The sequence below is a fragment of the Mauremys reevesii genome, linkage group 2 (genome assembly GCF_016161935.1).
Source record: "Mauremys reevesii isolate NIE-2019 linkage group 2, ASM1616193v1, whole genome shotgun sequence".
In the NCBI taxonomy this organism is placed as follows: Eukaryota; Metazoa; Chordata; order Testudines; family Geoemydidae; genus Mauremys; species Mauremys reevesii.
The window spans coordinates 128332864-128347189 of NC_052624.1; the positions used below are offsets into that span (position 1 = coordinate 128332864).

Genomic DNA, 14326 nt, shown 5'->3' on the forward strand with positions numbered 1-14326 from the left:
CCCAAAGTCCTGACTGGCTTTGTGAGGAGCAGTTCCAGAGCAGCGCCCAGGGACTCCGTGACACCTGGTACCCACCACAGGGGAGGCGAGTGGGCTTTCTGGACCTGAGAGAGTCCCTAGGAGCATGTGCAGTGACTGTGGTGCAGAGTGAGTGTGCTGCGGGGGGGGGGGGAGGGTCCCTCCCCTGGAGCTTGTGGCTGCCGTTAACCGGGCGGGCGGGGGAGTCCTCTCTGGCCATAGCCCTGGGGCAGCCTGTCTGCATCCCAAGTTCCTTATCCCCAGCCCTGCCCCACCCCAGTCCCTGGCCCCCCAGCACCCCAGCCCTGAGCACCCTCCTGCACTGTGAACCCCTCATCCCCAGCCCAACCCCAGAGCCCTCACCTGAGGGGAAAAACGTGCAACTTAAATTTGGTGGTCACTTTGGAGTATCATTTTGTTTAGCACGATACTTGACTATTTTACACCCCTTTAAAGTATATAACTAGTCGTATACAGGTGTTACAAAGTGGGAATGTTCTTAATGTTTTCTTTGAATACAGTGTGGGTGCCTCAGTTTCCTCTCTGCATTTCTCAAGGATCTAGATGGAGGGATAAGGGGGTGTGATTGTTGTAGAGCCCTAGAGGGACAGTGTGAGCTGTCTGCACAGAGAATGGCTGAAACCCTGTCTCCTGGTAACTGATGGCCTCGGCCACTCTCCTGCAAGGTGCCAACTGAAGGTGTTGGAGAACAGAGAGATCGGGTGGCCTCCTAATGCCTGGAAAAGAGACAAAGGCCAGAGGAGGGAGTGTCAGTGCCTGTGCGGACTTCTGGGAAGTGCATGGTGTGGAAGGGGATGCTGTGATGCTTTGGAACAACTCCATACAAAGCCAGTCAGGACTCTGGGGGAGCCTCCTCTCTCGGAGCATACTGTGTCCAGGGCAAGAAGCTTACACCTTCCTGGGTCTGACCTCGGAGCATTCAGCATGCCCTTCCACATCATGCACTTTCCACAGCGAGTCTGCCCAGGCGGGTCCTGGGGCAACCAGAGGTCCCTGCACCCCAACTCCGCAGTCATATGTGACTCTCAGCCAGACAGTAAAACAGAAGGTTTATTAGATGACGGGAACACAGTCTAAAACAGAGCTTGTTGGTACAGAAAACAGAACCCCTCTGTCAGGTCCATCCTAGGGGGTGGGGAGCCCAGAACCAAGTTCTGGATCTCTCCCCATTTCCCCAGCCAGCTCCAAACTGACACTCCCTCCTCTGGCCTCTGTGTCTCTTCCGGACAAGGAGGCCACCTGATCTTTGTCCCCAACACCTTCAGTTGGCATCTTGCAGGGGAAACTGAGGCACCCACACAGTATTCAGAGAAAATATTAAGAACATTCCCACTTCATCACAACAGGTGCAACAAAAGATAATACTGTATATTGAAGTAGGCAAGTGCTGCTTCTGACTTTCCACTTTTAATTGACTCTTGTAATCTTGTGGCACTGACGCATTGTAGCTTCATTTTATATCAGCTTACAGGGTGGGAGCGGGGGGGGGGCACCACCATTTTGGGCCCCACCAAAAATTATACAAACCTGCCGCCTATGTGCAGGGCCACAAATATTAGTTAGCGGCTCAGGCTAAAAGGAACAACATTGGGATAGAGTTTCCAATGAGAGAAATTGTGAGCTTTTATTCCTGTTAAAAGAAGATAGAACAGATAAGGGAAGAGCTCACAGAACTCAAAGATGGCCAAAAGGAATTAAAACAAGATCTAAAAAAAGAGCAAGAGACTTCACAGAAAATAATAAAGCAATACCTGGAGAAGGACGGAGAGATGACCTGTTTAGAGATACAATCTATGTTGGGGTAGCAGCTATCAAGTGTCAAGGCAGATTTGAAAGTCCAAAACAAAAATTTCCAGTCTGGTCTAGCAAGACAGAGAGAGGTGACCAGCAACCTGACTGCAATGGACCAAAATATTTTCCAGATTATAGGGAAGACCAGGAAAACTTTGGCACACTTGGAACTTGCCAGTACAAGTACACTAGAGCAAGGATTTAAGGAACTATGATTTCAGCTCCAGACAGAAGGAATCCAAAGGGTCCTAGATCACAGTGCAAGTCAGCCACCTGAATAAGGACTCAGGCCATCAAGGTGACTTGGGGAAGATAGAGAGATAAGATGGACCAATAAAAGATACTACCTCACCCACCTTGTCCCTCTAATATCCTGGGACCAAGACGGCTACAACTACACTGCATACAACAAGTGGGGAAGACAGCACATTTCCAAAACTTTTCTAACTGGTTTCTAACCTTAAGGAGGGATAGGTCAGATTGTTCTAGCTCAAGTAACACAAAATCTCATTATCTTACAGGAATAAAACTCCCTGGGAGGTTTATTTGGCTCAGTTTAACATCATAGCCCAAATGAACAGGTGGGGGAAAGAACAGAGAAGGAGGTTTCTAGCAGCCAACTTGAATGGCCTGACTGATGGTCCTGCAGAACTTACCCCAGAAAAAAGAGTCAGTTATCCAGACCTGCTACAAGCTCTTGATAGGCAGCTTGGAGCCAGCCATTACTCTTTGTGGGCCAGGACGCACCTGAGAAATGGTAGGAAAGGAAAAAGGAAATCTTAACTGAACAAGCAGAGGACCTCAGAAGATTTGTGTTCCTGGTGAATCCAGATACCAGCAAGGACATCCAGGATGAATTAGCAATTGACCAATTTATAGATGTTCAACTGGATTTGGGTTTGCAGATCAAGATCAGCAAAAGGAGGCAAAGGACACTACAGGAAGCTCTGAAATTTGCCACAGAACTTAAATCTTTCCTTGAAGCAGCCAATCAAATAAAGAAGCAGCTGCTAGAGATGAAGGTGGAAGCTGATTACCATGAGCCCTGTAATACAGCTCTGTGTCTAATATGATCATGAGATGGTCGAGTTCAGGATCCTGACAAAAGGAAGAAAGGAGAGAAGCAGAATATGGACCCTGGACTTCAGAAAAGCAGACTTTAACTCTCTCAGGGAACTGATGGGCAGGATCCCCTGGGAGGCTAATATGAGGGGGAAAGGAGTCCAAGAGAGCTGGCTGTATTTTAAAGAAGCCTTATTGAGGGCACAGAAACAAACCATCCCTATGTGCAGAAAGAATACCAAATATGGCAGGCAACCAGCTTGGCTTAAGAGAGAAATCTTCAGGGAGCTTAAACACAAAAAGGAAGCTTACAAGAAGTGGAAACTTGGACAGATGACTAGGAAGGAGTATAAAAATATTGTTCAGGCATGCAGGGGTATAATCAGTGAAGCCAAAGCACAACTGGAGTTGCAGCTAGCAAGGGATATGAAGGGTAACAAGAAGAATTTCTACAGGTATGTTAGCAACAAGAAGAAGATCAGGAAAAGTGTGGGACCCTTACTGAATGGGGGAGGCAATCTAGTGACAGATTATATGGAAAAAGCTGAAGTACTCAATGCTTTTTTTCCCTTGGTCTTCACAGACAAAGTCAGCTCCCAGATTGCTGCTCTGGGCAGCACACTATGCAGAGGAGGTGAGCAGCCCTCAATCGTGAAAGAACAGGTTAAGAACTACTTTGAAAAGCTGGACATGCACAAGTCCAAGGGGCCGGATGCAATGCATTCGAGGGCGCTCAGGGAGCTGGCTGATGTGATTGCAGAGCCATTGGCCATTATGTTTGAAAACTCGGACCTGGGGCCAGTTTTGTTCAACATCTTCATTAATGATCTGGATGATTGGATAGATTGCACCCTCAGCAAGTTCGCGGATGACATTAAACTGGGGGCAGGGGTAGATACGCTGGAGGGTAGGCATTGGGTCCACAGTCACCTAGACAAATAGGAGGATTGGGCCAAGGAAATCTGATGAGGTTCAACAAGGACAAGTGCAGAGTCCTGCACGTAGGACTGAAGAATCCCATTCACTGCTACAGGCTGGGGCAGTTCTGCAGAAAAGGACATGGGGATTACAGTGGATGAGAAGCTGGATATGAGTCAACCGTGTGCCCTTGTTGCCAAGAAGGCTAACGGCATATTGGGCTGCATTAGTAGGAGCACTGTGAGCAGATCGAGGGAAGTTATTGTTCCCCTCTATTCAGCACTGGTGAGTACTGCGCCTAGTTTTGGGCCCCCCACTACAGAAAGGATGTGGACAAATTGGAAAGAGTCCAGCGGAGGGCAATGAAAATGATTAGGGGGTTGGGACACATGACTTATGAGGAGAGGCTGAGGGAACTGGGCTTATTTAGTCTGCAGAAAAGAAGAGTGAGGGGGGATTTTGATAGCAGCTTTCAACTACCTGAAGTGGATTCCAAAGAGGATGGAGCTAGGCTGTTCTCAGTGGTGGCAGATGACAGAACAAGGAGTAATGGTCTCAAGTTAAAGTGGGGGAGGTCTAGGTTGGATATTAAGAAAAACTATTTCACTAGGAGGGTGGTGAAGCACTGGAATGGGTTACCTAGGGTGGTAGTGGAATCTCCATCTTTAGAGGTTTTTAAGGCCCAGCTTGACAAAGCCCTGGCTGGGATGATTTAGTTGGTGTTGGTCCTGCTTTGAGCAGGGGGTTGGACTAGATGACCTCCTGAGGTCCATCTATAATTCTATGAAATGCATGGTGGAATTGGGATTCTAATCTGGTTCATGGCATTTCTGAATGATTAGGAAAACAGTTACATTTGGTTTGTAAAACAAGGGAAATGGAAAATAATGCAAAAATTCAGGGAATAAATTCAATTAAATGATGGACTTAAAATAACTGGCCACAATAAGAAGGAGTATTATAAATTAAGGCATGAGTGAGTTTCACAGTGTCTAGTGAAAACCTCTCTCCCAGTTTGGGAAACGGGGGGAACACCAATGTGAAGGGGCAAATCTTAAAGGTACAAGGATCAGCCCTACAGTTTTTGTTTAGATATGGGGATTAAATAACTGTGAGTTTGGCTATTGCAGATGTAATAGAAGCTGTGAATTTTACAGAAATAGTGGATACTTATTACAATATAACAATTATTAGGCTACACATACTAAAAATCCCGGAGAACAGGGGATTCTAAACTGAACCATACAATTGATCTCAAATGGAGACACTGAATCAGGCAAGGATACCCATCCAAAAACTGGGAAAATTGAGTTTGAAAATTGGACTAATGGAATTCAAGAAAGAAGGCTGAATAGCCAATATAATGAATGAGCTAACAATTGGTTTGGATTTCACTATGCAGGAATTTCCACTGAGGGAATTTCCACTGAGAAAAAGAAAATTGAGGTTGTACAGGACTGGCGAACTCCCCAGACACTGACAGGTGTGCAGAGTTTTGTAAGGCTCTGCTCTTATTATAGAAGGTTTATTTGTGATATTGCCAATATTGCATGGGTTGGGTGAAAAAGGAAAACAATTTCAGTGGTCAGCAAAGTGTGATTTAGCATTTTCAGACTTGAAAAAGGTTCTTGTAACTCCTATCTTAGTCCACCTGTGTCTCAAACCTCTTTTCATATTGGACACAAATGCTAGTACTTACAGATCAGGGGCAGTATTGACAAAGGACACTAAGGATTTGAGAGGGTGCTGGCTTATTACAGCAAAAATCTATTTTCACCAGAGAGAAATTATTGTACTACAAGAAAGGATCTCCTGGCAGTGAAATAACCTATAGTACAGATTAATGACTATATATACAGAAGAATGTAAAAGCTTACTGGTCACATTGGGAAAGTTTGGAATTTAAAGATGAAATATTGACTAGAAAATGTGAAAACCAGCAGGTGATGTGCACAGGTGGCAGCTGATTGTGCCAGATACATTGAAAAAAGTGGTTCTGTAGTTATCATAATTTTAAAATCTCTGGACATTCTGGGAATTACAAACCCTTAGCCAAGCTAAGAGAGAATTTATACTGGGAAAAAGCAGGCAGAATGTAGAAAATAGGTGCAGGAAATGTGATGCTTGTGTTGCAAAGATGGGTCCCCATAACTCAGGAGAACCCCAATGGAGAATATTTCATGGGGACACTAATGGAGCACATTTATGTTGATGAACTTGGGCCTTTGAGACAGAGGTTGGCAATCAATAATTACTGGTAGCTATGGACTATACAAAATGGCCTGAAGTTTACCTGGTAATGACCATGCTAAGGATTTTCTCTTGAAAAAACTTTTTTTCAATCAGGCTTCTCCTGATTTTGAAAGCTGCCAAAAAACTATTTAACAGTCAGTTTGAGCTCCAGGGCCAGATTTTGCCAGAAACAAACCACACACACCTTCCACTGACACCAACGGAAATTGTTCAGGTATGATGGCAGAATTTGAGCCATAATGCAGTTCTCAAGCTTCTTTATTTTGTGGACTACTTCTTGAGCTTCCAAAGAAAAATGTGAAGCAGCAACATGCTGCTGGTGTTAGATGGAACCTAGATATTGGTGCTTTGTAAATTAAAAAGATAGATGTAGTCAAAAATATTTTGTTAAAATTTAAATTTAATTGGTTAAAGTCTTGGGAAACCTAAGAATTCAACTGGGCTACAATTACTAGGACATATCAGTGTCTGCAGACCGACAAATGTTTCGCCACTATGACAGAAGAAGCTCTACAGAGCATGTGAGAGTAATTCACTATGGACCATAGTTTGGAAACTACTGCCTTTATAGATATCCCATTCAAGAACAAGGCAGCAAGATTGGACCATGAATAGGATAATTGAAGAGAAAAAAGAAGTGCTGTAAAACCATATTTGGGGTTGCTATAAAATGTGTCCTGAATTAAACTCTTCCCACATGGGCTTAAAGCAACTTTACCTCTTACTACTGTAGAGTCATGTCCTGTGTTGATCCCTCACTGACATTAATAATAGTTCTGAGTTTGCAATGACTACAGGACAAGGCTCCTAAAAATGAGACTATAGAGCACTTTAAATTTTCTGTCAGTTATAATAGATGAAACTCTAGTTACATCCAGTTCAGTATGTCTTCATGACTTGATGTAAATGGAGTAGCATAGGTACAACTGAAGGCAGAATTTGGCTCACTAGCACTTAACTACACACAAGAATAAACAACAGAAGCACATAAATTTCTCACCTTGCTCCAGCAATAAGTTCTTTTTGTCCTGGGTCAAATGTTAATTGTGAGAAGTCCACAGCATTCTCTGCTCTGAACACATGTAACCAGGGGGCAATTTCTAAAGGAATAAAAGGAGAATATACTTGTTACTGCAGGAAACATAGTTACAGTGAATCAGATAGCAAATATTACATCTCAGAAGTACTGTGGGGGTGTGGAGGCTTCCCAGTGTGATCCTTTAAGGAGCCATATGGGATTTTCACCACTGTATAGATAATCTGTACTATAGACCTATATAACATACAGGGCAGTCACCCAATAAACAGCTGAATGAGGTATCGATGTTTAGTTCTGATGTACAAGCCAGATGTGCTTTTCTTCCCCAGGCACAGAACAAGGCAGACAACAACACAGTGCAGCTACCATGATCCAGTAGAGGATAACCAAATGCGAACATTTATTCCTGTACAAGTACAGGATTATTTCCTGTACAATTAAACCACAAATAGCCACAATAAAATCCTGTTGAGCTAAGCATATTAAGCAAAAATAATTTTTTACCATTTTCACACAAAAAAAGTGGGGGAGAAGAGAAACACCACATTCAGCCATTGCATTTTAATCATAAACTTTTCTTAGAGAAAAGAATTATGTAGAACAGTGCAATACAGAGGCAGAAGGCCAAAGGGCAAACTTCACAATTTGAGAAACATCAACACACCATTCACACTCACATTACAGTCAGTCCTCAGACTTATGACACAATTGGTTCCTGAAAATTGCGTCGTAAGTTGAAACGTCGTAACTCGGAACCACAATCCACTCCATTGCGGGACTGAGCATCGTAAAGTAGAAACCAATTGTCGTAAGTCGAATGAAGGTGTCAATTCAGAAGTGTCGTAAGTGCTGTTCGTTATAAGTCGAACATCGGAAAGTTGAGGACTGCCTGTACACATATAGATCCAGAATTTTGAAATGAAGCACATATAAGCAATTGTACATGCCTAACTAGTGGTGCTGTACAGGTGCAAATCAACTATTTCTGCACATATATGACTAGTTGGGTGCCACATTAAATACCATGTGGACATGGATGATCTGAGCACACAACATGAGTATTCACACACATTAGGCACACACAATTGTTATTTATAAACATTTAATGTTGTAAAACTGACCCTTTTTTAAATAGCAACAGTACAAAATACCTGATTTCCTCCAATCCAGAGCTCAGTGAAGCATTTTTTTTAAATACTTCGTATGTAGCCACCAGGCAATGCTAGCTGAATATACATGAAGGACCTTGGTTTGTAGGTTTGCATGGTCTGTTCCACTGCCTGTTTAAAGGCAGGTGGATCTGGGGTAATCAATCAATGGTGTCAAAGTGGTGCCTCCAGCTGCTGTGAGAATATGTACACAACGGGAACAGTTACAGTATTGTAGGTGGAACTAGTAGTTACTATATTATGGCACGGCCTATTGTTAAAGCTCCCGACACATCCTATTATAAGCCTCTGTTTTCACTTGCTGACAACATTGCCCAACTTTAACAGTTTGGGCTGAGATTGTCCATGCAGGGTATCTGCCTCAGGCTGAGTATTTTTTGGAAAATTTCAGCAAAAACAGTCCAGCCATTTCCACAAATGAGATGGGGGTGGGAAAATGTTGTTAAAAACCATCATACAACCTTTTGTTTGAGAAGTTCTAGCATCCCCATGCTTTGGAGCAACAGCTTAATATCTGGCTGAAAGGGGGCTCCCTAGTGTCAGGGTAACCCCATGAAAATCTGTTTAAATCTGGCCATTTATAAGCCTCTGAAAAAATGTCAAGTTGCACATGATCAGCAGAGACTTGTAAGATTTCCACTGCTAATTTCATCATAAATTCCATCTGAACTGAGCATGCTCCAACCTAAGGCTGTAGGGGCTGAGCAGGACTTTCCCTCCAATGTTGCTCCTGATTGTTACGAGCAGCTTGGTGCCAGACTCAGGAACTGAGGGCAAGGAGATGGTTTCTTCTGTGTTCTCAGTGTTCCTCCTGCTGCTGCTGCCCAGGCTGTGTGGAAGAGAAAGCCACCTGATTGCAATGCAAAGGAGATAATAGCTGGACTGGGACAAGGACCTGCAGCATGGGAAGACTCAGAGTCTGGTAGGAAAGACTGGAACTGTCTGGGCAATGAAGGGAAGACTGAGACTCAGATTGGCAGCTCAAAGGGGGAGACCGTGACCGACTATGAAAGGACAGTGGAAGTGGAACAAAGGATGGAGACTGGGACTGGGATGAGGAGCCAGTAGGGAGGGGGAGAAGATTGGACTGACACAGGGACAAGCTGTAGGGGACAGAGCCAGAATGGATCATGTGGGGGCAGAGAGGCAGAAAGGTCTGTGCTCACTAGAGCATAATGCCCCTCCAGAGTTTAGAAAGGAAACCAAGATCCTGAGACTCAGCATTCATTGCACTGGATGGATGGTCCTGAGGGAATTAATCAGGGTTGTGTAGTGAATGAGCTATTGTTTGCAGGACCTCTGTCTCATATGTTGCAGAAGTCAGAAGGTCTGTAGTGAATAAGGCTAGAGACTGCAGGAAAAGAAAGGAGTCTATGAGGGTCTCATGGTTAAACTAATTGAACACCATACAGGTGTACTGAAGTCTGTCCTTGCCTCTGCTGTAGAGTTTTTGCATGATGCTAGATAAGTCACTTAAACCAAATTTTTCGCAGGCAGTCATTAAGCGTGTCACTTATTTTCTGGGTATCCAACCTAAGACACCGGGATCCTGATTTTCATAAGCGCTGAGCACTCACAGCTGCAACTGAAGTCACTGGGAGCTGTGCTGTGAACATATAAACTGCTATATGATATGAATTGCTCTGAAAAATCAGGTCCTAAGTGTCTCAAATTGGGAACCCAAAGTAAGTGGAAACTTTTGACAATCTCTCTGTGCCTCGCTTCCACATCTGTAAAATGGAAATAATATCACCTCCTCATCACACAGGGTGTTGTGAAAATAAATTTATTAATGTTTGTGACTCAGTCAAATACAAGAGTGATCAGCATCATAGAAAACGTATGGAGAAATGAGTAACTGTCTTCAGAGCAAGATTTGAATAGTGTACGGTAAATAAGACCTGGAGCCACACAATTTACAACAAAAACACTTGAAATATTGAGTAGCAGCTCATTCAGTGACCACCATCCTTCCTGTGCACTGAATCAGGCATGAGCCCTGTGAAAAATAGTGTGTGATCATGTAATTAAACACTGTATCATAATACATATGCACAGGGGGACAAATTAAGGTTGTACAGGCAACCTTAAATCTTTCACATCCTAACTGTTGAGTTCTTGACTTTGCAATGTTAATAATGTTCTTTTAATGTCATAAAAACAATATAGAAACACAGTGTTCTAAGAAGTCAAGGAAGCAGCTAGAATACAAACGTTGAGAACTTCTGGTGAAAGGCATTAAGAGTGATATATTTTGGAGGGGAAGGAATAATGGGAAAAAAAGGTAAAAAAATCCAACAGCAAATACCTCAGTTTACCAATCAACACCTCCAACTCCCCAGCTAGCCAATCCCCAAGGTCTTGATAGCCTAAGGATATGACCCTACCGGTCTTAATAGAACATGTAAGCATATCTCACGGTTCTGAGCACTCTCCTTGTCTTTAGGCCCAGTGCTGGCTAATGGTGGTGGCTGGAAGATGCATCAGATGAAATGAAACAGTTTTAAACGATCACAGGAATCCAAACAAAATAGAAACACAACAAGCTGAGTAATTATGATAAATATATAATGTAACACAATGATCCTCTGGTGAAGATCAGGGTCTTTGCGTCCTGTACAAAGCTAAGTCCAGCACTCAGACTACTTTCCCTGAGGTTTCTCTGAACCTAACTAACCAAATAGATTATGGCTGCAGTGACTTCCCCTGTGGTACTCAAAAGCAGGCATCGTACAGAGGAAGGGCATCTTGGCAACAGAAACACACTGGTCAGAGAGGAAAGTTAGCCTGATGGTTATACTAGCCTGGGACTTAGGAGCCCTGAGTTCAGTTCCTTGCTCAGCCACAGACTTTCTGCGTGACCCTGGGCAAGATTCTTAGGGTATGTCTTCACTACAAGTGACGGTGTGATTGCAGCACAGGCAGGTACACAACATTGTAGTGTAGATATGGTTCCACAGGTTTCAGCACAGGCTACTCAACCAAGTACAAGCCTCCCAGGGAGCCCTGATACATGCTTGGGTTGTTACCCCATGTCATCACATCTGTACTGTTGTTACCCCTGCTAGCTGGATGAGTTGCTACTTGTGCCACAAACTCACCATCACTTGCAGAGTGGACATACAGTATCTCTGTGCCCTGGTTTCCAGCTGTAAAATTAGGCTAATAATAAGTACTTTCTTACTTCATATAGGTGTTGTGAAGATAAATAAATAAGGCACAGCAGACATTTGGGATCATTCAGAGGGTTTGCCTTCTCTTTTTTACCATAGCAGGGCAGGGAAGAGAAAGCATGGGCTGGACGGTCAAAGCAAGATCAGCATGAGGGCTGTTGAGAGCTCCCTTTGCACCCTTCTTTTCTATGCTCCCCCCAAACAAACTTATTCTGCTCCTGTACCATTCAACATTACTTCACATGGGAGAAAAAGGGAAGAGGAACAGGCTGCAACAACAAATGTTTTAACTTCTAGGGAACAATTTCAAATACTGATCATGCAATGTCTCTTACGGGAGTAGTTACACCCCCATGGGGGCTAGTTATAACTTTTACAACACTTCTGTAAAGGATAACTAACAACAGCTAATCAAACAAAAACCCCACTGAAATATGCCAATAAAAATCTTTAAACTATGGGTGAAATTCTGCTCTTAGTTACACGGTAGAAATCCCAAATAAATCCATCATCTGAGTAACTATGTCAATGGAGTTACTCCAGAATTGCACCTTATTAGCATCTAAATAGTAAGAATTCACAAGGGTTTGGTACTATGCAATGTAGATTACTACAATGCATGGTAACTTTCTTAAAGTGATACAAGATGTTTGAATTCTATGAGGGATAAAAGATTTGAGCATCTAGTTCCTTAGAGTCAGAGGTGCATAAGGTACTGTCAGTGTCTACCAATACATTTATTTCGGATAAGAACCCCATGTAAAAGTAATAAATTCAATTAATAATTAATTCACTTTATTAATGATTGTCATGCAAATGTTACATAACACACTTTACAAAATAATAGTTACAGAATTATATATTGTAACAGTTACATATTTAAATATGTAATTCAATTATGTTGTCTGCTGCTCTGTAACTGAAGTATATTGCCTGCTGATCACAGTGAGACAGTTGACAAACTATGACTGTCCCCTCCTTTTCCTACTCACTTACTTTTACTAATTCCTGGATTTCTGCCATTTCCGTCGCCCTATCTCTACTCCAACTTAAAGCAATAAAGCAAAACCCAGCAAAACATGTAACTAGCAAAACTGTGCCAGTCATTATCTTGTTCATACCCAATCCCTCATTTTGTTTGTGTTTTTAGGCCCTGCTCTTGAAAACATTTGTGCACAATTGACTTCAATGGTACTACCTGCATGTTTAAAGTTAAGCATATGGATATGTGTTTGTAAGATTGGGACCTTATACTGTAAGCTCTCCAGGGCAGGGGCTTTTTGTATGTTCGGGCAGCATTCAGCATAATAGAGCCCAATCCCCCTTGGGAAAGACAAAGAGCAGACAAGTGTTAGTCGAGTGGCACTAGCAGGGGCCATTTTTTTGGCATGAACTGAGGAGTTCCTGACTTGTAATTTACTTGACTTATAATTCTTTCCTAGTACAGATCATACATTTTCCTTTTTCACCATATTAATAAATGTACACACTTTAAATGAGGTTCAGGTTTTTAACACAAAAGCTACATAAGTACTGTACTTTCTTGTTTGTAGTGAACCAAAATATGATTTTTTTTAAATTGGAAAACAAGAAATTTGCCAGGACTAAAAAGCCTGTAGCAAAACAAATATGCTAAAGTCCTCTTTCAACTTGTTCTTAACTTTACTAATGCTGCTACACCCATTTCACCATGATATTATTGACCAGTGAGTTATTAGTTTTCAAATGATACTGCACAAGGCACATTTTGTACAAAGATTATTAAGGTAGTGAGTAGGGTGTGAATATGGGGGTGCATTCGGTCACAAGATGTTGTCCTATCTGTCACTGTATAGGGGTAACTGCAAAGTGACCATATTACTAAAGTTAAATAAAGATACATTTACAACACAGTTTTCTTCAGCAAACTATGCTTTAGAAAAATAGCAGTTATTTTTCTCGATCACTGTATAAAACTATTGAATTTTCAATATTAACAGAAATCACTGGGTGGCACCGGTAGCACAAATTCACTAATCTCACCAAATGCAAATTAAAATATACTTTAGAATATACAAGTTATTTTCTAATAACATTAAATGATTTTAGACCTAAAATGATAACATACCACCTTCATAATACTGGATAATGGCCTAAAGATAACTTCTACAGTTAATTCCCGTGGTAGTTGTGATAAGTTAGTATCTTCTTCAAAGGCAACAAGACGAGGTAGAATTATTGGCTATGATCTTGCACTTTTCATTCACTATATTACCCCTGCTGCCAAGGCGCCAGATTCATTAACCCCAAAAGACTATATTAAGAGAACACATTTCGGGCAATCTTTGCAGCACCTCTTTCTTTATGGTCCTAATTAGGTGCTCCGACAGACTCTCTACTCTGACATTTTAGGATTTCATATTCCTAAACTATGATCCAGAAAGATTCGGTTTTTGAGTGATTTTTCTAAAACTAAGGTATCCATTTCAGTGGGATTTTTGACTTTAAGTTTCACTTCATTAAACAAACATTTCCATAAATAACAACTACACCAAAAACAGTTTTATGAACACAAATACTAACCTGTGTGAAAAAGAGATAAGAAGAAATAAAAATGACATCTGCAAGTCTGTTTTATTTTACTTTATTGTCTTTGGACTATGCATTTTTTCTCCTTACATTTGCCTTCCCTCTTCCCCTCTCCTCCCAGCTCCTGCTGAGTTCTTTCTTTCCCATTTCTACTCACCAATGAATTAAACACACACCTATTCATAGGTCATTGATTCTCATTGGGAAAAAAGCACCTTATCTGGAGTGAGCAGATACTCTTCAATATCTTTCAACAAAGAAAAGGATGATGATTGTATCTCAAAACCCTGCTATACTTTATCTGACAACTTAAG

General features: G+C 42.0%; 1 protein-coding gene across 1 annotated transcript in view; it reads right to left on the reverse strand.

Annotated features, from left to right (window-relative positions):
• The window catches only part of SEMA5A (semaphorin 5A), a 633881-nt gene that overhangs the window by 415724 nt on the left and 203831 nt on the right, over positions 1 to 14326 (reverse strand). Inside the window, exon 3 of the mRNA XM_039523675.1 lies at positions 7064 to 7163. Within this exon, the coding sequence (XP_039379609.1) occupies positions 7064 to 7163 (100 nt within the window). The remainder of the gene's footprint in view (positions 1 to 7063; positions 7164 to 14326) is intronic.